Source organism: Sus scrofa, chromosome 1, assembly GCF_000003025.6.
Source record: "Sus scrofa isolate TJ Tabasco breed Duroc chromosome 1, Sscrofa11.1, whole genome shotgun sequence".
NCBI lineage: Eukaryota > Metazoa > Chordata > Mammalia > Artiodactyla > Suidae > Sus > Sus scrofa.
The window spans coordinates 240,034,979-240,058,315 of NC_010443.5; the positions used below are offsets into that span (position 1 = coordinate 240,034,979).

General features: G+C 44.0%; 1 protein-coding gene across 1 annotated transcript in view; it reads right to left on the bottom strand.

Annotated features, from left to right (window-relative positions):
* The window catches only part of TBC1D2 (TBC1 domain family member 2), a 48,330-nt gene extending 33,381 nt beyond the window's left edge, over positions 1–14,949 (bottom strand). The window contains 4 exon segments of the mRNA XM_021066519.1: positions 1,144–1,271; positions 4,923–5,070; positions 9,840–9,981; positions 14,382–14,949. Of these exon segments, the coding sequence (XP_020922178.1) occupies positions 1,144–1,271; positions 4,923–5,070; positions 9,840–9,981; positions 14,382–14,756 (793 nt within the window). The 5' untranslated portion in view covers positions 14,757–14,949.

The following is a 23,337-nucleotide window of genomic DNA, read 5'->3' on the forward strand; positions in this document are numbered from 1 at the left end:
TGTATGCTTCAAAGGAGTTAATTGTACGATATGTGAATTATATCTTAATGAAACTGTTACAAAAAAAAAAAAAAGCTTAGAGTAGTTCTGGTATAAATACCAAGTACCTGTTATAAATAAGTGCTAGTTCTATTACTGTTATTGATTCGATACTGTACCGATCTTCTCTTGGGCTGCTCATTGTTAGCTGCAGGGCCTCACTAGGCAGTGCTCTCAAGGGGTGCTTTTTCTAGAGCTGTTGCCAAGTGGTCTCCTTTGCCATAAAACCCCTCAGTGCTGCCCCAGCCAGTTTTCTCCCAACTGTACCTAAGTTAAAATATGTTCTAAGGGCATCAATGCCAGTTTCAAAGATGCTAACCCCCATCCCCCATGGTGTGGTTCACTTACATTTTGTAAAAGAAATAATGGGAATTCCCATTGTGGCTCAGCGGAAATGAACCCGACTAGTATCCATGAGGATGCAGGTTCGATCCCTGGCCTTACTCAGTAGGTTAAGGATCCGGCACTGCTGCGAGCTGTGGTGTAGTTTGCAGATGCGTGACTCAGATCCTGCGCTGCTGTGGCTGTGGTGTAGGCCGGCAGCTGCAGCTCTGATTCAGCCCCTAGCCTGGGAACTTCCACATGCTGCAGGTACGGCCCTAAAAAGAAAAAAAGACAAGAAAAGAAGTGCCATGTCTTAGCTGGGATGAGTACCTTGAGGTCATTTGCTTTGCTTCTTCAGGCAGATCTGACTTTAATCATCCCAGAAAGGCATTTTTATATCCTTTCCTTATAAATTAAAAAAAAATGTAAGAAAGAAAAAGTGAGAGATATTTTCCCTTATTACTTCAAGAATCATTGCCTGGTGTTTCAATTTGGGAAGAAGAAAAATATTCTGGAAATGGATGGTAGTGATGGTTACAAAAGAATGCAAATACACCTTATGCCACTGAACTAACTGTATACCTAAAATTGGTTAAAGTGGTAAATTTTATGTTATGTATTTTTACCACAATTGAAAAGAAAAAAAAAGAATCATTACTACTAGACCATGGAAGCCCAGGAGTGACCCAGAGAGTTCTATCTCTGATACACAAGAGCACAGATGTTGGTTTTGGGAGAGGAGAGTCTCTGAAGGCAACCCAGACCCGGGCAGAAGCTCACCTGGGGCCCTGGGGTCAGGGGGCTGTTCCTCCCTCTGAGGCTCCTCGCTTGGTGAAGAATCTTCTCCTGGGGGTCCCTGGCCTGTTCCTTGGGTTTGCTTGTTGCCCCGGATGTTGTACATTGTGTTTCTGAAAGGAAAAGAAAAGATCAGGAGGCTGACAGCCCTGTCATCTTGTCTCTTGCCCTCCCCGCTGCCACTGTTGGTGCTCAGGCCCTATCCCCACCCTCAGTCATGGCCTGATCAGCTGGCCTGATTCCAGGCACCCTGCAGGATGCCTCACCCTGATTCCCTCACCCTTCTCTTTTTCATTCTTTCATCATACTTTTCACCGTCCATACATAATATTGCCTGTAAACAATATGAGCTTGACTCCTCTGCTTCCAATCCCACTGCTGGACTGTAAGCTCCACAGGGGCAGGGATATTTGTCAGCTTTGCTCACTGAAATGGACTTGACAAACTTTCCTGAAACTTTCATCTGGTCCTAACAACCTGGCTTAAAAATCAGGATAATACTGGCCTTATAGAATAAACTGGAAAGTGTTCTCTCCAATTTTGTGGGGGCGCGGGGGGATTTGTGAACAATGGTATAAAATTCTTCTTTAAACATTTGGTAGAATTCACTAGTGAAGTTACCTGGTCCTAGGTTTGTGTTTGTGTGTGGAGGGAGGGAGTTTTGATAACTAATTCAATCTCTTTACTTGCCACAGGACTATTTAAAATTTCTATTTCTTCTATTTTTTTTTTTTTTCTTTTCTTTTTAGGACTGTACCTGTGGCATATGGAAGTTCCCAGCTAGGGGTCAAACTGGAGTTGCAGCTACTGGCCTACAATGGCCACAGCAATACAGGATCCGAGCCAGGTCTGGGACCTACACCACAGCTCACAGCAAGGCTGGATCCTTTAACCTACTGAGTGAGGCCAGGGGTCAAACCAACATCCTCATGATTACTAGTCAGGTTCATTACCACTAAGCCAAAATGGGAACTCATTCTATTTCTTCTTGAGTCAGTTTCAGTAATTTATCTTTGTACGAATTTATCCATTTCATCTAAGTTATTTAATTTGATGGCATATAATTGTTCATGGTATTCCCTTATAAATCTTTTTTTCTTTTTTTTTGACTGCACTCGTGGCATGTGGAAGATCCTGGGTCAGGGACTGAACCCATGTCACAGTTGCAGCCTTTGCCACAGCCTGTGCCACAGCTGCAGCAACACTGGATCCTTAACCTACTGTGCCACAATGGAACTTACTATACATCTTTTTATTTCTGTAAGGCTGGTAGTAATGTCCCCTCTTTTGTTCCTGACTTTAGTCATTTCAGTCTGCTTTCTTTTCCTGGTCTTTCTAGCTAAAGGTTTGCCAATTTTGTTAATCTTCCCAAAGAACTATTATTTGATCTTATTTTTAAAATAAAGTCCAGTTTTTTGGTATATTTGGGTCCAGAATAGGACCCAAAAGAATAAGTCTGTACTTTACCTGAGAATACAGCTGACTGAGGGAAGGTAAGGTTAATCAATTAAATTAAGAACAGAGAATAAATTAGAATCAGCACTCCCAACACCTAACCTTGAATAAGGAACCCCTGACTCAGCATGGGAGTCATGGTCATAAAGACATGTTCTGGAAGGATAGATAACCATGGGCAAGCCACTTACTCTCTCTGAGCCTGGATTTTCCCATCTGCAATGGGATGAGAAACATATCCACAACAAACAATGGCCGGGTGCTTGCATGGGCCAAGTCCAAGCTGAACACTAGTAATTCAACTCATGTAGACCTCACCCACGTGCATTCAACTCATTTACTCCTCACAATGCCCACTGAAGGAAGTACTATTATAATTTCCACTGTACCGAGAGAACTGAGATTCCGAAAGGCCAAGAAACCAAAGCCATAGAGCGAGTAAGTGGTGGGGCTGAGCCACAGACTTGGCTGTCTAACCCATGGCCTGAGAATTTAACATTAGATACCATTTCACACGTTTGTCTGGACAAATCAGTAAGAGTGTAAAGCACCTAGCATAGTGTCCTTCCTCGAGTATGACCTGGGCTTGCAGAAGACCCAAGAGCAAGCTCCAAGACCAGCCAGGAGAGGAGGGCAGCCTTGTTCCTTCCAGGGGTGTCAGCAACCAGGACACTTGCAACACTGCCTAGAATTTTCTGTGGGTTATTACTTGGAAACTTCCTTCCTTTCTTGGTCTCTGCTTGTTCTCTGTTCCACTTCTGCGGTTTGGTGGCCGTCATTAGGCATGAATCTTGGTGAGACTGCCCTAGACACACACTTGCTGGGTGGCTGGGCTTCTCAGGTCCTCTTCCCACAGCAGGCTCCCCACGCACCCAGTTTCCTCCAGCTCCTCCAAAGGGAAGATCCCCTGCAGGGTGCCCTCCTTGTTTGTCCACTTACCCTGAGGGGCTCAACCATGCCCCTAACCCCCGAGTCTCTCTCTTCAGTTCACAACTGTCTCCTGAGTTCCAGAGGACACTCATCATATTTTTTTCTAAAAACCTACTTCTCTTCTGGGAACAGTATCACTTTCCTACTAGTTATCCAAGCAAATTCAAACACAGAAGCTGACAGAGAGAAATGGTATGCCTGAGTCACTCACACAGAATCAGGGGTCTCTAATCCAAGTCCAGTGAAAAATCTATTCTGCTTTCTAAGAGGTCCCAGTGTGTCTGAAGCTCACATAGAAAATAAGCACCCAAACAGGATCAGTAGTGGGTATAGTCTGATTCCTCAAAGCTTCCATTCCTTCAATAAGAGCAATAATAATAGCAGCAGGTAATATTTATGTGCTTATGGATCCCTCAGCACAGTTCTAAAGCAGTTTACGTGTATTAACCCATTACAGCCCACTTCACACCTTCAACACAAAACACTAATTTTGTAAGCAAGCACTGTTGTATTTACATTTACTGGCAATGAAAGTGAAACAAAGAAATCAAACAACTTGCAAAGGGCAGCACAGCCCATTACTCGTGGAGCCAGGATACAAATCCAGGAAGTTTGGCCCCAAAGCCCAGGCCATAGTGCTATCTTCTTAGCAACTATTTAAAACAAAGCCTGCCAGTGGGAAATTGTATATATCATACATTATTAAATCAAAAAGAAGCTGACGTGATCAATGTACAATAAATTACACATGTTGAAAGTGAATAATTTGGTATGTTTGATATATGTAGACATTTGTGAAGTCATCACTTCATTCCACTGAATATGATCTCAATTATGCATATATGTATATAGAAAATGTGAGGAAAGATATACACTGCATGAAAAGAATGCTTGTCTGGGTAAAGGGACTATGGGTACTTTTCAATTTATACCTTTCTAGATGTTTCTAATTTTCTACAAAGAACAAGTGAGTACTACTTTACAAATCAGAACAACACATGTAGCTTTTTATTTTATTTTGTTTTTTTAATGGCTGCATTGGTGGCATATGGAAGTTTCCTGGCCAGGGATCTGAACTGCAGCTGCAACCTACGCCATAGCTCTGGCAATGCCAGATCCTTTACCCACTGTATCAAGCTGGGGATGGAACCTGCTACTCCCCAGTGACCTGAGCCACTGCAGTTGGATTCTTAACCCAATATGCCACAGCAGGAACTCCACAAATGTACTATTTTTAAGTAATGATGTGATACATTAAAAATAAAGCCCCTAACCCCTACCCAGACCCATCTCCCTGCAGGGAATCAAGCCAGATCACTCTTAAGTCCAAAGAAGGGTTGCCTGCAGCTTGGCTGGCCTCTCAGCTTTAGGGCACTTACTGTATTTCAGTTCCCAGGTGCTTGATGGAAATATTCTGAAGGGCCAAGGGCATAGAAGGGACAGGCTGCAAGGCAGCTGCCATGCCCACAAGCCCAGGGGGTGTTTTCACGGGACACAGGAACTCCTCCAGCTCCGTCTCCTCTTGCTCTGGGGAACAAAAAAAAAAAAAAAAAAAAAAAAAAGGGAAAGCATCCACTAGGGTTACTGCAATTAGAAAGACTAGACAGTGGGTGCTATGGACTCAGCTCCCTCTGAGAGCAGGCAGAGGTCTATTAGTGGCAGAGCAAGCCTTCCTTCTAGGTTAACAGCAGCCAAAGAGTCAGGCTTTTCTCCAAATATTCTGCAACCAGTAAAATGATGCATCTTGCTGGGAAAGCCTTCCTGGACACCCCCTCAAAAATTTACAGAACTGCAGACAAAGCTTTATGAGCCAAGAGGTTCACCCTGGCAGTGTTTAGCCTCAAGATCTGGGGAAAGGCTAAATAAATCATGATGCCTTCAGGCAATGGAATATTACTCAACCATTTAAAACAATGCTAATGAAGAATTCTTAAGAATATGAGAATGTCTGTGAGATATAATATTAAGTGGAAAAAGGGAGCTAAAAATTGGGATTATAGTATACCCTCAATTGTATAGGAACAGTCTCAAAGAAATACATTCTGTAATCTTAACAGTGGTCAGAATTGAATGATGGGATTAGAAGTGGGCAGGTTATGCTCATTGTAATTTTTCCCTCAAATTTTCTACAGTAAACATGGATTATATTTATAAACAGAAAAAAATATACATTCATCAAAAGTAGATGTTTATAAAGAGATTTTATAACCCAGGGAAATTTTAGGGTCACAATACTGAGTGCCAAAAAGCAAAGTAGGGTGTTTTGTATTGTTATATGATCTGAAATAAGTTTATTTATTTATTTATTTTGTCTTTTTAGGGCCGCACCTGAGGCATATGGAGATCCCCAGGCTACGGGTAGAATCGGAGTTGTAGCCGCGGCCCACACCAGAGCCATAGTAACTCAGGATCTGAGCCACGTCTGCAACCTACACCACAACTCACGGCAATGCTGGATCCTTAACCCACTGAACAAGGCCAGGGATCAAACCTGCAACCTCGTGGTTCCTAGTCGGATTCCTTTCTGCTGTGCCACAATGGGAACTCCTGAAATATGTTTAAATAAAAAGCAGATGGGGCTCATGACATAATGTTAACACTGGCTGTCTCTGGGTGATAGGATTATGGCTATTTTTCTTCCAGCTTTCTATGTTTCTCAAATGTTCTGCTTCCTTCAAAACGTTTAATGTTAAGGAGGGTTCCAAGGAAACATTATTTGGGGTATAAAAGAGAGGGAGGCACAATATTTAGGTCAATTTTGAGTGTTACAAAAAAGTGGGAGAGAACTAAGGCCACTTATGGGATGGTATGATCTTGATCAGGCAGCCCCTGAGGACAACAGGGCAGCAGACACCTTTCACCTGGAGCCTGCTTACTGAGAGGGTGAAAAATGTAGGGGTAGAGGAAATTTACTTTTGCACTACATCTGCAAAAAGGGTGTGGGTGCAAAAACATAAAACACAGGCACACCTCAGAGATAATGGGTTCGGTTCTAGATAGATGCTACTGTAGTAAACAGAACTGATGAACCAGGCTCTGCTCTGGGGCCTCTGGGTTCCTCTCCAGCCTAGAGAAATGCTCTCAGAGAAGTGATCACACTAATAATTTTCAGCATTTACTTGTGATTCTCCTTTTGCCTGAGCTGTAGGAGCTGCCCCATCACCAAGAGGGAAAAATCGTCGCTCAATGAAAAGTGCCTCGGCCAGAGAGTTGCTGCTTCCCCAAAGGGCCCTGGATACATGATCAGCTGACCCAAAGCCTGAGTGGAGCTGGGGGTAGAGTAAGTCTACAGACTAAGGTTCAAACTTCAGGCTGATGTTTTCTTGCTGTGTGACCTTGGACAGGTCTCTTGACCTCTTCGAACCTCAGTTTCTGCAAAATGAGAATGACACTAACTACCTAAGATTGCTGTGAGGATTAGGTAATTGATGCACGTAAAGTATGAGAACAGAGTAAGTGGTATGCGTGTTTTTATGATGATGTACATTTATAAAACTCCTTTGCAAACTGTGGCCTAGTTTGGTAACATGTTATTGTTATTATAAATCTGCTGGCTTCCCCTTGATTTTACTTAGCTCTTATGGAGACCAGTGTTTAGGTAAAGTATAAAATAAAGGTATAAATGGGAGTTTCCCATTGTGGTGCAGCAGAGACAAATCCGACTAGGAACCATGAGGTTGTGGTTCGGTCCCTGGCCTTGCTCAGTGGGTTAAGGATCCAGCGTTGCCGTGAGCTGTGGTGTAGGTTGCAGACGCGGCTCGGATCCTGCGTTGCTGTGGCTGTGGCGTAGGCCGGCAGCTATAGCTCCAATTCAGCCCTTAGCCTGGGAACCTCCATATGCCACAAGTGTGGCCCTAAAATAGCAAAAAAAAAAAAGGCATAAATGCTTAAATGCTGTAGAGAATATGCAGCCTTGCAGATTGCTCAATGACATGATGAGACACTTTTTTATAAGATGATGTGTCCGTGACTCAAAGTCAGATGTGACTCTGTTGGTTTTCACTGCCCAGGGAGCAGGCCCCTGCTTCCTCCAGGAAGGGTGGAGACTGGAGAGGTGGGGCAGCTTGCTCCAGACAGCTAATCCACGGTCTGCCAGCTTGCTCAAGACTCCAGAAATATCTTTCTGGGGGAAATTTCGCAGGGCCCTGGGGCCAGGGGGGTGATGGCTTGCTGTGAGATGAGAGAGGCTTTAGAGGAGAAGGCCAGTGTCCCCCACTGTCACCTCCTCAGGAGCCTGGTCATTGTGGCAACCCCTCCTCTCCCTCCCAGGCCAACAGTAGGGGTTGGCCCAGAAGAGGCCCACCAAGTGTGCTGAACCAAAGCCATTCTTCTGATAACCTGGTTCTTCTCATTTTAGTCCCAGACACTTGGGAATCCTGTCATTGGGAGGGTTTTCCTGTTGCTTCTAGTCTGAGGCCGATCCGGCAACTGTGTCAGCTCACGCTGCAGTTTCCCCCTCTCCACAGATGGGAGTGGAGGGTGAGTCGGAGTGCAGAAGCGAAAGCCAAAGCAAACAAACCCTCCCCTAAAGAAAGTACTTACAAGCATAAAACACCTAGAAGGTTCTCTGAGAAAATTACGCGTGATTGTTATAAACCATTAAAAGGAGCAGCTATAATGACAGTGACAGTGTGCACATACACATATAATAATCACCAGATCACACTTATATTGAGCACTCACTGTGTGCCTAGGTAATTATGCTAAGACCTTTATACTCCTTTCTTTACTTAATGATAAAATCAATATATTCACTCAACCAATATCCAATGCACCCAGTAGGGCACTAGTTACTGGGGACACAGGTGACACGGACCCTCTCCTTGAGGGCCAGGGGAGGGGCAGAGACTGACAAAGATGCTGTAATTAAGACACAATATAGCCATCTGCAAAGAGTGTTGAGGGCTCATACAGAGTCTAGCTGGCAAAGTCCTGGAAGCCTGCCAAGAGGAGGTGACAGTGGAGTTTGGCCAGAAAGTCAATAGGAATTTGCCAGGCAGAGAAGAGTGAGTCGTGCTGCTTAAGTGTACAGCAGAGGTGGGGTGCTGGGGAAACGGGCAGAGGTGAGAAGAGGAAGGATGAGGCCTGATTGGGTTCTAAAACGCTGGGCCTGGGCCTGGGACGTGGAGAGCAGTTGTGGGAGGCACGTGGGGCTCAGGCTTTCATTTGAGAAAGCTCACTCTGACTGCAGTGAAGAGGTTGGGTCTGAGGTGGCAGGCTGGGACAGGGGGACACCAGAGAAGAGGCTGCTGTGGTTTTCCAGTTAAGAGTTGGAGTCTGATCCAAAGCAACAACAGTGAGAGTCTGGGTCTGACGTATAGGCCAGAGGGCAGACAAGGCAAGCCACAGTAACTGACTGGACTATCTGAGGTCCAGGAAGGGGCAACTGGGTAAATGAAGGCCATTTGCTCAGGGAAGGAGAACTGGGGAGAAGGGGAAGGGCAGATGAGCTCAGTCTGTAAAGCATCTGGGTACCAAGGTCCAGGAGATGCCCAGCCATAGTTCCTGACCTCACCCCCTGGCTTCCCTGTCAATTGATGGTGAGGCCGGTGAGCCTCACTGCAGCCCTGTGCTGGGCACTCACTCTCCATGAGCTTGCAAGGGCAGCTCTGTGGGTGATCTGTCTCAATTCTAAAGCCTGCCAGTCATAATCCTGGTTGCAGCATGGGGGTGGGGGTAGGAGCTCCCAGACTCCTCCATGCTGGGATGTTTTAGGGTTTGGGATCATGTGGGCCACATGGGGGTGAAGATTCTGCCTTATGAGAACAGAGAATAAAATCACAGATCTACATAACTCATAGCACAAAAACATTTACATAAGAAGCAACAATAATAACTGCATTTTCTTATTAACCTTCCTCGCAAGAACTCTGAGAAAGTTTCATTTCTTGAGATCATCCCATAGTTTCATTGTCACAATAGTAGCTGACAACTCCTGAGCTCTGACAATGTGCAAGCATCATTCCACCACCTAAGGTAATGGTTTCATTTAATCCTCATAACCCTAAGAAGTAGGTATACTTTATTAACCTCATTTTACAGGGAAGGAAATGGAAGCTCAAAAAGGTTAGGCTACTTGCCTAAGACCTCAGAGGATTAGGATTTAGACTGAGGCAGCCTGGCCTCAGAGCCCATGTTTTTGCCCTTGATGCTATACTGTTGCCCTGAGTCTGAGTTACATCCCTGGCTCTCTGCTTCTTTAGCAGAGGGCTCCTCCCACTCACTCCCAACAGGAGGGTAAAGGCTTGATCACCAAGAGCCCTGGGTGTGCGGCAGGAGGAGAGCCCATTAGGTACCTAGCTCAAGGCGCAGGGCAGGCCCGTTCCCAGCCAGGACAGCATCAGGGGCGGCGGGAGGTGCAGGTGGGCTGTTGTGGAACTCCCAGCGCTTCGTCTGCAGCTGCTGCAGCCAGTACAGCATCGCTTGCTTGGTGGCGGCCTGAGAAGCACAAGGGTTAGTTGGCAAGGCCCTGTGCCCACATCATGGCACTGGGTGAGGGATGTGGGAAGGTCATGGGAGGCTCGGCAACTCTCTCCTTCCCAGAAAAAACAAAAACAAAAACACAAAACACCCTGTTGTTGCAGATGGATGCTTACCTCTGAAACACCACATGATTCTTGGCTACAAAAGATAATGAGGCTGGGATCTCCAACTCAAAGTTTCCCTAACCTTTCTGGGCTTTGGTTTTCTCTGTACTATGAGGTGATGATAGTCCTCACTTCATTGGGTGGTTATGAGGGTGAAATGAGGTAAGGACAGTAAAGTGTCCAGCCTAGTTTCTCACATGCAGTAGGTGTTCAAGATGTGCTCACTGGATAAAGGAATTTGGAGGTGGTAAGAAAGAGAGAGCTTTGAAATTCTGACCTGGTTGGGGGTATCACTACCTCCCCATCTGACATCTCAATGTCCTAGCTGACTTGGTGGAGTGGGGAGAATCCCTCCTGTTTGAGGGCTGCACGAAACCATGGATATGATTGGAGACTGGAAAGCCACATGCACACTACGACATGGTGGCATCCTCCGGGCAGCCCACACGATATATAGTCGATGGTAGTCACTAGTTTCCCAGCACTGGATAGTCCAAATACCTACTCTCACAACCATAATGCTGCTGGATCCTCCACTGGGGATGCAGGGCAGGAGTGATCCATCCCTTCGATAGATGGAGAAATTAAGGCTCTGAAGTCACCCAAGCAGGTGGTGGTAAAGCTAGTCCCTCTTGATCTCCTACTTCTCGATATCCCATTTCTAGACCAGAGATTTCTTGTAATTTATGGCCAGGAGGATGTGGATTATGTAGAGAAGGCCTGGAATCTTTTGGGCCGCAGGGGCTGGGCAGCTTGCTGGGAGTGGATGGTGAGCCCACAGTGCTGCCTAGAGTCAATGTCATGCGAGAGCAGTAGCAGACTATAGGCAGCCAGGGCAAGCCCCCTCTCAAGAGGACCATGGGTGACGACCACATGAGCCTCGGGGGCTCCATGAAAGAGGCCCTTGACTTGTCATAATGTTATCAAATCAGATACAATGATGCCCACCATTTTCTCTTTCTACCCACTTTCCCTGAAAAACCTCAGCCCCTCCTAGGGCTTCATCATGACCTTGTGCTGATAAGCTCCAGCTCATACCCAGACACCTGATTTTATTAATTCAGTGGACAAGTGTATACTGAGCATCTCTATACATGTCAAGGACCATGTGGTAGGCACTGGAGACACTGGTGAGCTGACACACATGGCCCCTATCCTCTTGGAACTTAAGAGGCTACTAAGGGGGACATATACCTGCATGTCCTACAGTTTTTTCATCCTGGGTTCTCCTCTCAGTGACCGGCCCAACCAGGCTGACAGCCAGTTACATAAGCCATCCCTGACTCCTCCATTACATGCCTAGCCACCGGTGATTTGTCTTGCTGCTCACTCTTTCAGCTCTAGCTCAACTATCATTCTCTCTCTCTTTTGGGGGAGGGGGCTGCACCCATGGCTTATAGAATTCCCAAGCTGTGGATTGAACCTGTGCCACAGCAGAGACTTGAGCCACTGCAGTGATAATGTGAGATCCTTCACCAGCTGCGCGACAAGAATTCCAGCCATCATTCTCTCTTGATCACCTCCTGACGGACTCTCAGGTCATAGCCTTGCCTTCTCCTTAATTGCTCTCTAGCCAGTAATCAGACCGAGATTTCTCAACATTCTAATCTCTCAGTGCTTCCTTGCTTGAAGCTCTGACAGTATCCCATAGCCCATAAGACAAAGTCCAAGCTCCCCAGCTTCAGAAATGCCCTGCCCTTGGGCCTCTGTTCTCCCACTCTGTCTTGGGGACCCCTCTATATACTCTAGGCTCCTGGGATATGCCTGGACGTTCCAGGCAGTACCTTGTTTTCCTGTTTTTGCTCAGGGGGCTCTCTTGGCCTGGAATATCTTTCTTCCTCTGGTTGGCTTGTAAAAAATTGATTTCCTCTTTCAAGCCTGAAGGTGTCATTGTCCCCTTCCCATCCCACTTCCCCCCTCCCCAAGGTGCCCTTTGAGGATAGCCCTGCCCACTCAGTGGAACTGATCCCTTTTGCCACCACATCTTCTTGGTAGACACTTATCATAGTGTAACTATAAAACATTTTACTATACAAGCCAGTCTCCCTGCCCGTCTCTTTCACCAGGCCTTAAGCTGTTTGAGCCACAGAGGGCAATCTGATTTGGCTTTACACCACAGTCCTGAGCACTGTGCCAACACACACACGGATCAATGGAATAGTAAAAGGCATATTTTGGAGACCATGTAGACAGTAGCAATGTGTGGGAGGAGACAGATAACCATAAGATAACCAGAGACCCATAAGCCACATGACCCCTAAAATCCCTGCCTTCCTGGCTTGGAACTCCTGGTTTGATTTATTTTTGCTGATCCTCTTAGCTTGGTCACCAGCCTGACCAGCCAGTATAGGGAAACTAAAGCTGCAGGCTACATCCAAGGGGCTCAAAAGAGGCCTAGTTGGCTGGAGGTGGGGTGGAAGATAGGGCAGGGTAGGGGGCTGGGGAGGCAGTTTCCCGGCACAGTCTTCTCTGATGAGTGTGACTCGAGAACTCTTAGCCCACATCTCTCTTTCCAGTTAAGTTCTGGGGCACTTCCTCTTGACATGATACAAACTCTTTACCTTGCTTGGTTCTATCACTATGTGTGTTCATTCAACAAATACTTATTGAGCACCCAGTAGGTACCAGGCTGTATTCTAGGCACTGAGATTAATTCAACAACTCGTAGCTGCCTGTGATGTGCCAAGTGCTTAGACATCTTGTTTTAAATCTCACAAACTGTCTAGGTACTAAGAGGTTCACTTGCCCAGTTACATAGCTAGTAAGTAGCTGATGCAGAATTTGAATTCAAGCCTGTATGATTTCAAAGTACATGGCCTTGGCACTGTTTCAGGCTTTCTCAGTTAAATATGATTAAACAAAACCTACTGATGAGAAAACAGGTTTAGACATGCCTCAATGAGCAATCTAGGTTGATCAGTGAAACCTAAATTTTTCTCTCACAATACCTGCCAACATTTTCTCAGCATTCACTCCCCTTGGCCATAATATCAAGAAATGTGATTCAGGAGTTCCCCGTTGTGGCTCTGTGTGGGTTGAAGACCCAATGTTGTCTCTGTGAGGATGCCAGTTCCATCCCTGACCTGGCTCAATGGATTAAGAATCCTGCCTTGTCCCTGGCTGTGGCATAGGCCACAGCTGCAGCTCCGACTGACCACTGGCCTGAGAACTTCCATAGGGGTCCATGCTGTCCAAGGGGTTTGCATCCTGTGCGGTCTGCAAATAGTACAAGTGACTGAAGGTATGGCCATAAAAAGAAAAAAAAGTAAAGAAAAAAGAAACGTTATTCAGAAGTTTCTGCTGTGGCACAGTGGGTTAAGAATCCGAGGTCGCTGAGGAGGTGTGGGCTTGATTCTCAGCCTGGTGCAGTAGGTTAAAGGTTCTGGCACCCGGGCAGCTGCAGCGAGGTGTAATTCACAGTGTGACTATGATGGATTGGATCCCTGGATGGGGAACTTCCATATGTGGGGGGGGGGGCATTAAAATTAAAAAGAAAACTTTTTTAAAAGTTAAGAAATAAAAAGAAACGTGATTCAGAAGTCATGCCTTGAGAGAGGGCAGCAAAGCTCATATCTTGATTATACTTCAACCCGAAGTAAAAAAGTTAAGGCAACTGCATTATTAGCCACACCCAAAAGTAAAAGTTTTGATCAAGTGCTGAGAGGTAGAAAACCCACGGGATTCCAAGTGTGGGCTACACCACTTTTTAGTTGTGTGACCTTGGACCAGTCACTTCATCTCTTTATGACTCAATTTTTTTTTTTTTTTTTTTTTTTTTTTGTCTTTTTGCCTTTTCTAGGGCCGCTCCCGCGGCATATGGAGGTCCCCAGGATAGGGGTCTAATAAGGAGCTGTAGCCACCCGCCTACACCAGAGGCACAGCAACGCCGGATCCGAGCCGCGTCTGCGACCTACACCACAGCTCACGCAACGCTGGATCCTCAACCCCCTGAGCAAGGCCAAGGATTGAACCCGCAACCTCATGGTTCCCAGTCGGATTTGTTAACCACTGCGCCACAACGGGAACTCCTATGACTCAATTACTTGATCCGTAATATGCGTATATCATGTGGGCCTTTGTTATGGGAACACAATGAGGAAATGAGTGTGAATGCCCTTTGTAAAGCACAAGACCCTGTGAACCCAGGGTTCACAGGGGTGTTTGGGGTCGGTGATTATAGTTACAGTAAGTTTATTGTGACCACTCACTTGCACCCCGCTGTGCTGAAAAGGAGAAAATTGCATCATTTACCTTCAAGGTAATAGTCCGGCTGGGGGTCTTGATTTCGAAAGTCCCCTCCTCGGCGTCCGCCTTGCAGTCAAATACCGCACAGGAGAGGTCGATGCTGTCCAAGGGGTTTGCATCCTGTGCGGTCCGCGAATAATACAGGTGACATTTTCTCTCGTCGTAGAAAAACCAGCGGGATTTCCAACCCCGGATGGGCCTTTTGCCTCCCAACTTGCTTAAATATCCACAAAGTTTCTTGGGGGCCGCCTCCAGAGGTCGGGTGCAGACCGTCGATTCCTCTGGAGGCAACACCTGGGAGCCCCTGGCCAAGCTGGCAGGCTCTTCGGACACGGGGGCAGAGGAGCTAGACTCCGCGGGGTTCTCCTGGGCGTCCTCCATCGCCACTAGGGACTGCGGAGGAGCTGGATGTCCACTGCCCAACTCCGGCCAAATCTCGGAGATTCAGGGGATACCTTCAAGACGGAGATAACTGGACGAGGGCGGGGCCTTTAGTGACCCGCCTCCAAGAGACGACGGAGGGACGCAGCTCCCTGCGTTGCGTGCACTTCATTGATCTAAAACCCAGTACCTGAGGGTGGCCACGCCCATCCGGACCCCTCCGTATCTAGGACAGGCCTCGACACGCCCCCTGCCGGCTCCTCCCACACTGCTAACTTCCGACTTTTCTTCGCTCCTCTCCGCCATATTTACTGAGGGCAGCCGCGAGCGTGGGGCGGTCCTCGGATTGAAGGCGTGGTGTCCCTGAATTTGGTTAACCAGCGGAAGAGAGGCTGGAGGAGACGCCCTCCACAAATACCTTGTTCTGGTAACACGCGTAATAACGTAGAGGGACAGTCCCTTCTCCAGCTTTACGGGCCTCCCGCCTTTTCTCCCCAGGTGCCGCGCAGGTCCCCGTTGCGGGGCGCACGGCGCGTCCATTGGCTGAAGGGGACACCCGGCTGCGTGGCGACATTTCCGGCGCCGCTCAAAGCGCGCGTGCTTAGAGGGCTCTGCTGGTGGCCTATATACCCGTCAGCAGTTAAGCGACCCTGTGGTTCTCCCCTGACCGTGGCGGCCTCTCCTTCCTCGGTCCCAGTTCCCGCTCGCCTCTTTCCTGAGCTACTCGAGTTATATGGGCGCCCGGCCCGGCTTCTGCCCTTGCTGGAACCCAGTGCTTGGGACGGGTTTGGGCACAGTAAATTGTGGAATCAAATGTGTCTTTACTAACTTTCTCAACTTCTGTCCTCAGTCTGTCTGCCTCTTGTCCTTAAGTTTCCCCCCTTTACTCCTTTAGGCGCTTCCCTCCGCTTGGGCTATGGAGCCCATTTCCTACCACCTCTTGAGGAGCTTCACGGTTCTTCACTAGCCCTTTCTTAGCCCCTCTTTCTTTAGCTTCTCTCTCTTTGCCATCCTTAACAAAATCTTCCTTGTTTTGTTCCGGGCAAATTATACTCAAGGTCTGAGGTTGTCTTTTCTTAAAATTAACTTAACACAGGTTCACTGCAGAAATTATAATAATATTTTGTAAGTCCATAGCATATCTAAAAATGTCTCTTAATATGATAATAGAGAAATAACATTCTCCAAACCGATGATAGATTAATTATACTATTGTTAGGCAAACGGGGGAATGAAAGAAATAAAAGTCCAAATTTAGTTCAGGTGTACCCTTCTGTTACTGACAAGGGTTTTTGACCTCGTTAATACAAATTGATGAGAGGCCAGACAAATTTAGTCAAGGCTTTATTGGCACCGGTACTGCAGCAGGAGGTAGGAAAACAAGTAACAGCTGCCCTTGCTTGCTCCCTGAGGAGGTGGTGGGGATAAGGGTGAGTCTAGGGATCTGGTGGTCTGCCCCCTTGGTGGTGCTGTGTGCAGAGTGCATGCACAGTGCCCTGCTTTTGCTTCTGCCTCCTCAGAAGTGGCTATTAGGTTTTGGTCTTTTTGAATCTTGTTGGTAATTTGCCTCAACTGCATGCGTGTAGTTATTTTTAGTCCCTTATGGTTTCTTTATATTTGGTTGCTGGAGGAGATAGCTGTCCAGGTGCAAGCACTGTGGCAAAGGGTCCCAGGTCCCAGATTTTAGCCTGTCTCTCTTATATGAGTTGGTTTCCAGTAGAGTCTTTCCTTTCAGCTAAAAGCTGGGCACTAGCCAATAGCTTAGGTCTCAGTACCAGTGTTGGCAGGTGAAGTGGGCTGCTCCAAAGGTGGTTATTCTAGGGACCCTTACGTGGCTTGTGCCACTGCCCATGAGGACTAGCATTGCCAGTGCAGGAATGGATATCCCTTCTCTTCTTGAGACTACTGCATGGTTTAACACCACTGTTGACCAAGAATAGCCTGGCCTTGGCAGGAGCAAGTGTCTCAAGGTCTTTGCAGAGCTATTGGGTCAGCACAGGGTAGCCTTGCCTGGATAGAACACTCCAAAGACTCAAACCTTTTGGTTTTTATCATTTAAAAGTCCATCGTGTTATGGACACCATTGCTGTTACCTGGTGTCAATGATGTCGTGGTTCTCTCCACTCCAGGTGTGAAATTTCTGTAAGAAAGTCCTAACATAGGGAGTTCCCTCTGTGGCTCAGCCGTTAATGAAACCAATTAGGGATCCATGAGGATGCAGCTTCGATCTCTGGCCTCACTCACAGGGTTGAGGATCTGGTGTTGCTGTGGCGTAGGCCGGCATGTATAACTCTTACTGGACCTCTAGCCTGGGAACCTCCACATGCCATGGGTGTGGCCCTATAAAAAAGGGAGGGAGGCAGAAAGTCCTAACATCCAACTTCAAAGCAATTTCATCAAAACAAGTTCAAATCACAGACAGCTGTCTAAAACAAGCTTTCAAACCATGGATCTGAAATCGTAGCAAATTAATACACAACACTGGTGCACTCTCAGCGATGAGAGGCAGTGGGTAAAGGTGAGGGCTCTGCAGTCCGTTTCCAATGCTGTAATCTTGAGTGATTTACTCAACCAAAGTCTCAGTCTTTTCTCATCCTTAAACATGGAACCAAGGAGAACACCTACTTCTGGAGGTGGATTTAGGTGAAGTTAATGAAATTTAACCTCACCTGCAGGGGCTGCTCAATTTATTGTATTTTCTTGTTCCGAATAAGCACCCATCTTCGTATCTAATTTTGTGTTCAAAATTTTGTATTTTTTTCTTAAAGTCAAGGGTACTATATAAATTCCAATCTCCATAAAACCTGGATCCATATCTATCAATATCCCTAGAGTTATTTTGGTAATTAACTGAAGGAATATGTATGAAGCTCTAAGCATAGAGTATGCAGCACAGTAAATGTTTTAATAAACATTAGTTGTAATTAAAACTCAATAAAGTAGACCTCACAGCAAAAGGCAGTAGACCACAAAGAGGATGGTAGATTATATAGCAGAATTCACACCATTGAAAACTCAGAATTGCTACAGTTGCAGTTGGAGATTTTATCATACCACTTTTAGCCCTTGTGAGATTTACTAGTAGACAGCCGCAAAAAACAAAGATACAGAGATCAGAATGCAATGACAGGTTATGTCAATTACATGAGAATTACTTAGTCTTTTTATTTTATGTTCCATGTCAAAAAGACTTTTTTGGTTTCCAAGAAGATTTTGTGCCAGCAAGTCCCTTTGCATGAAAATTAGAAAATAATAGCAAAAAAAGTTAACCAAAGAAAATAATTTCTTGGAAATAAAAGCAATAATTTTTAAAAACTATTGGGTAAAAAAGGGTAATGAGAAGCTACCGTTATAAACTATTTGGTGGAAGAGGATGGAAGACAATAAAAGCTGTGCATATCAAAATTTAGCTTGAGTATCCTGTTGACTCTAGCATTAGAATTCTAGCATCAATAATTATTAACTGTGACCTTGGGACACTGACTAGAACACTATCATTCCTGTGGATAAAGAGTTGGAAGGGGTAATGCAGGTTTCTGAACTTTTTCACTTATTACTGGTTGAATTCTATCTCCCCTAAATTCTTAAGTTGAAGTCCTAACTCCCAGTGTTTCAGAATGCGACTATTTGGAGGTGGGGCCTTTAAAGAGGTAATTAAGGTAAAAATGAGGTCATTAAGCTGGGCCCTACTCCATTTTGACTGGTGTATTTATAAGAAGAGGAGGTGAGGACACACAGAGGAAAGACCATGTGAAGACGATGGCATCTGCAGACCAGAGAGAGGCCTCAGAAGAAACCAGCCCTGCTTCCATCTTGATCTTGGATTTATAGCCTCCAGAATTGTGAGATTAATTTCTGTTGCTGAAGCCGCTGCATTTTGTTACAGCAGCCCTAGCAAACCAATACATTTCCTTAACAGAGTGAGCTTCTTTGGAAACCCATCCCAGGCACAGCCCTTGACAGTTTAGAGCACCCATGAAAACCCTCCGAAGCTTTATTTTAAAAACATAAATAGCCAGATTCTTCTAGGACAGTTTAATATAAAACATTTTATATTAATTTCCAAAAATCAAAATACTTCAAACCCTACTCCCAACTGTCTTTATACCGAGGAATGAGAGAAAGGGCAGGACATATAGGCCCCAGCTGGGATGGTGGGAAACCGGGCCACTGGAATTTTCATTGGCCCATTATAACCTTTCTGGGCTTTGGTTTCCTCATCTCTGTAAAGCAGAGATCATGATTCCTCCCCAGGGCATCCCACTGAGTGTTTGTGAAGACCGTAAGGCAATGATGGAAAATTTGGGGGTTGGTATACCGAATCTGCAGTAATCACCATGCTCAGGGCTGCTCCAGGGGAAAAGAAAATGAAGGAGGAAAAAAAAAGATTTTTAAGTTTTATGTTTAGAGGCATTAGAGGGCAACTTCTGCTAATCTGGATGTATTAATTGCTGTATATTCTAATAGATGCACTTCTGGTTATTATTTCAAAATATAGTCAACATCCTTCTCAACTCTCTCCTGCTTCCCTTTGGAGGATACTATCAACTGCAAAGCAAGAGGTTGTCAGAAAGCGACACCTTGTGCCTATGTGGTGTATTGTCCTTTGGTATGTTGCATATTCCCAGACTCTTTTGCTAAAGGGCTGAAATGAGGTACCAGGTAATGACCCTTCCCGCCACAGTATATCCCAAACAGGCAAGTTAATAATTTGACATCACATACCAAAATAATAATAATAATAATAATTTGACGTCTTTAAAACCAATATTTTTTTCATTTAAAGTTTTTTTTTTTTTTTTTGTCTTGTTGCCTTTTCTAGGGCTGCTCTTGCAGCATATGGAGGTTCCCAGGCTAGGGGTCTAATCAGAGCTGTAGCCTCCGGCCTACGCCAGAGCCACAGCAACACGGGATCCGAGCTGCATCTGCAACCTACACCACAGCTCATGGCAACGCTGGATCCTGAACCCACTGAGCAAGGCCAGTGATGGAATCCACAACCTCATGGTTCCTAGTCGGATTCGTTAACCACTGAGCCACAACGGGAACTCCCTAAAAAAGTTCTTTTTGAAGTATAGCTGATTTACATTGTTGTGTTTATTTCTGCTTTAGAATAAAGTGTTGTAGTTATATATATATACACATATCCATTCTTTTTCAGATGCTTTTCGCATATAGATCATCATAAAACCGATATATTTTACATATTCCTTCAATATGTTTACATAAAGCCAATATATTTTATATATTCCTTCACCCATTTACTTAGTGAAGGCGAGAGAAAGAGACTTTCTAGCAACAAAATCATGTATTTCTTTGTGTCTAATATAAGAGTTTACTACTTACATTAATGAACATTATGCCTTAAGTTATTGGGAGTTGCCATCCATGTTGAATTTTTTTCCTTCTCTTACTGTGGGACAATTTCAGTTCTCCTATTAAGGAAGGAGTACAGTCTTATTGAAAATTTATTTTAAAAAGTTTAGCTTTTCCAGTCAGGAAAACATCATATTTCTAACATTTATTTTTGGGTAATATCATTTTCAATTGATAAAAAGCCCAAAGTTAGTATTTACTTAACACATTTGATTTTCAAATACATTATTATTCTTCTGGTTTTATTAAGATGTAATTGAGACATAGCATTGTGTAAGTTTAAAGTATACAGAATAATGATTTGACTTATATACATCATGAATGATTATCACAGCAAGTTTAATGAAGATCTGTAATTTCAGTAGATAGAAAATTTAATGGGAATGTAATTTTTCCTTGTGATGAGAACTCTTGGGATTTACTCTCTTTTATATATAACATCCAACAGTCTTAATTATCTTGTACATTACACCCCTAGTACTTATTTATCTTATAACTGGAACTTTATACCTTTTGACTGCCTTCATCCAATCCTCCCCACCCCCTGCCTCTGGTAGCCACAAATTTAATCTATTTTTCTCAGTTTGTTTGTTTTTGAAGTATAATCGACCTACAATACTATGTTAGTTCCTGGTATACAACACAGAAATTCAGTATTTCTATATTTTTAAATGATCGTGATAATAAATCGAATTATACTCTTGTTCCTATACAAAGGTATTATGTAATTATTGAGTATATCCCCCACACTGTACATTTTTCATACCTGTGACTCATTTATTTTACAACTGGAAGTTTGTAGCTTATAATCTCCCTCAACAGTTTCTCTTCTCCTCCTACCACCTCATCTCTGGTAATCACCTGTCCTCTGTATCTATGAGTCTGCTTCTGCTTTGTTATGTTTGTTCATTTTTTTTTCTTTTGTTTAGATTCCACCTATAAATGAAATGACACAGTATTTGTATTTCTTAGACTTTTTTACTTAGCGTAATGCCTTCTAGGTCCATCCATGTTGTGACAAATGGCAAGGTTTTATTCTATTTTTATGGCTGATTAGTATTCCATTGTGTATATATACCACATCTTCTTTATCCATGCATCTATTGATGGATACTTAGGTTTTTTCAGATCTTGGCTATTGTAAATAATGCCTGCAATGAACATAGGAGTGCATGTATCAATTTGAATTAGTGTTTGCAGGATCATGTGGTGGTTCTATTTTAAATTTTTTGAGGTATCCCCATTATGTTTTCCATATTAAACAACCCAATTAAAAAGGTGTTTTTTTTCTCTCTGTCTTCCTTGTAGAAATGTCTATTTAGATCTTCTCATTTTTTGGTTGGGTTTTTTTTTTTTTTGATATAAAGCTCCGTGAAATGTTTATGTATTTTGGAGATTAATCTCTCATCAGTTGCTTTGTTTGCAGAGATTTTCTCCCATTCTGTTTTTTTTAAAATGGTTTCCTTTGCTGTACAAAAGCTGTTAAGTTTAATTAGGTCCTATTGGTTAATTTTTGTTTTTATTTTCATTACTCCAGGAAGTAGGTCAAACAAAATATTGCTGTGATTTATGGCAGAGAGTTTTCTATGTTCCCCTCTAGGAATTTTATAGCATCTGGCCTTATATTTAGTATCTAGCCTTTAATCCATTTTGAGTTTATTTTTGTGTATGGTGATAGAGAGTATTCTAATTTCATTATTTTACATGTAGTTGTTCAGTTTTCCTAGCACTACTTATTGAAGAGATTCTTTCTTCCACTGTGTATTCTTGTGGCCTTTGTCATAGATTAGTTGACAATAAGGGCGTGGGTTTATTTCTGGGCTTTCTATCCTGGCCCACTGATCTATATTTTGGTGCCAGTACCGTACTGTTTTGATGACTATAGCTTTGTAGTATATTCTGAAGTCAGGAAGCCTGATTCCTCAAACTCCATTTTTCTTTCTCAGGATTGCTTTGGATATTCCAGGTCTTTTGTGTTTCCATACAAGTTTTAAAATATTTTGTTTTAGTTATGTGAAGAATGTCATTGGTAACTTGATAGGGATTGCATTGAATCTATAGATTGCCTTGGGTAGTATAGTCATTTTGACAATATTGGTTCTTCCAATCCAAGAGGATGATATATTTTCCCATCTGTTTGTGTCATCTTTGATTTTTTTCATTAGTGTCTTAGAGTCTTCAGAGTACAGTGTGTCTTTTGCCTTTTTAGGTAGGTTTATTCTTAGATAGTTTATTCTTTTTGATGTGATGGTAAATGGGATTGTTTCCTTAATTTCTCTTTCTGATCTTTCATTGTTAGTGCATAGGAACTCAAGAGATTTCTGTGTATTAATTTTGTACCCTGCAACTTTACTGAATCTACTGATGAGCTCTAGTAGTTTTCTGGTAGCATCTTGAGGATTTTTTTTTTTTTTTTGTCTTTTTGCCTTTTCTTGAGCCGCTCCTGCAGCATATGGAGGTTCCCAGGTTAGAGGTCGAATTGGAGCTGTAGCCACCAGCCTACGCCAGAGCTCAGCAACTTGGAATCCGAGCCACATCTGCAACCCATACCATAGCTCATGGCAACGCCGGATCCTTAACCCACTGAGCAAGGCCAGGGATCGAACCCGCAACCTCATGGTTCCTAGTCAGATTCGTTAACCACTGCACCACGATGGGAACTCCAGCATCTTGAGGATTTTTTATGTATAGTATCATGTCATCTGCAGTGACAGCTTTACTTCTTTTCCAACTTGGATTCCTTGATTTCTTCTTTCTTCTCTGCTGTGGCTAGGATGACCAAAACTATGTTGAATAAAAGTGGCAAAAGTGGACATCCTTGTCTTGCTCCTGATCTTGGAGGAAATTCTTTGAGATTTTCACTATTGAGAATGATGTTAGCTGTGGGTTTGCCATATATGGCCTTTATTATGTTGAGGTAGATTCCCTCTGTGCCCACTTTATGAAGAGTTTTTTTTTTTTTTAATCAAAAATGGGTGTTGAATTCTGTCAAAAGTATTCTATATCTATTGAGGTGATCCTGTGGTTTTTATTCTTCAGTTTGTTAAAGTGGTGCATCATATCGATTGATGTGTGGATATTGAAAAATCTTTGCATCCTTGGGATAAATCCCTCTTGATTATGATGTATGATCCTTTTGCTATATTGTTGGATTTGATTTGTTAATATTTTGTTGAGGATTTCTGTATCTACATTCATCAGTGAT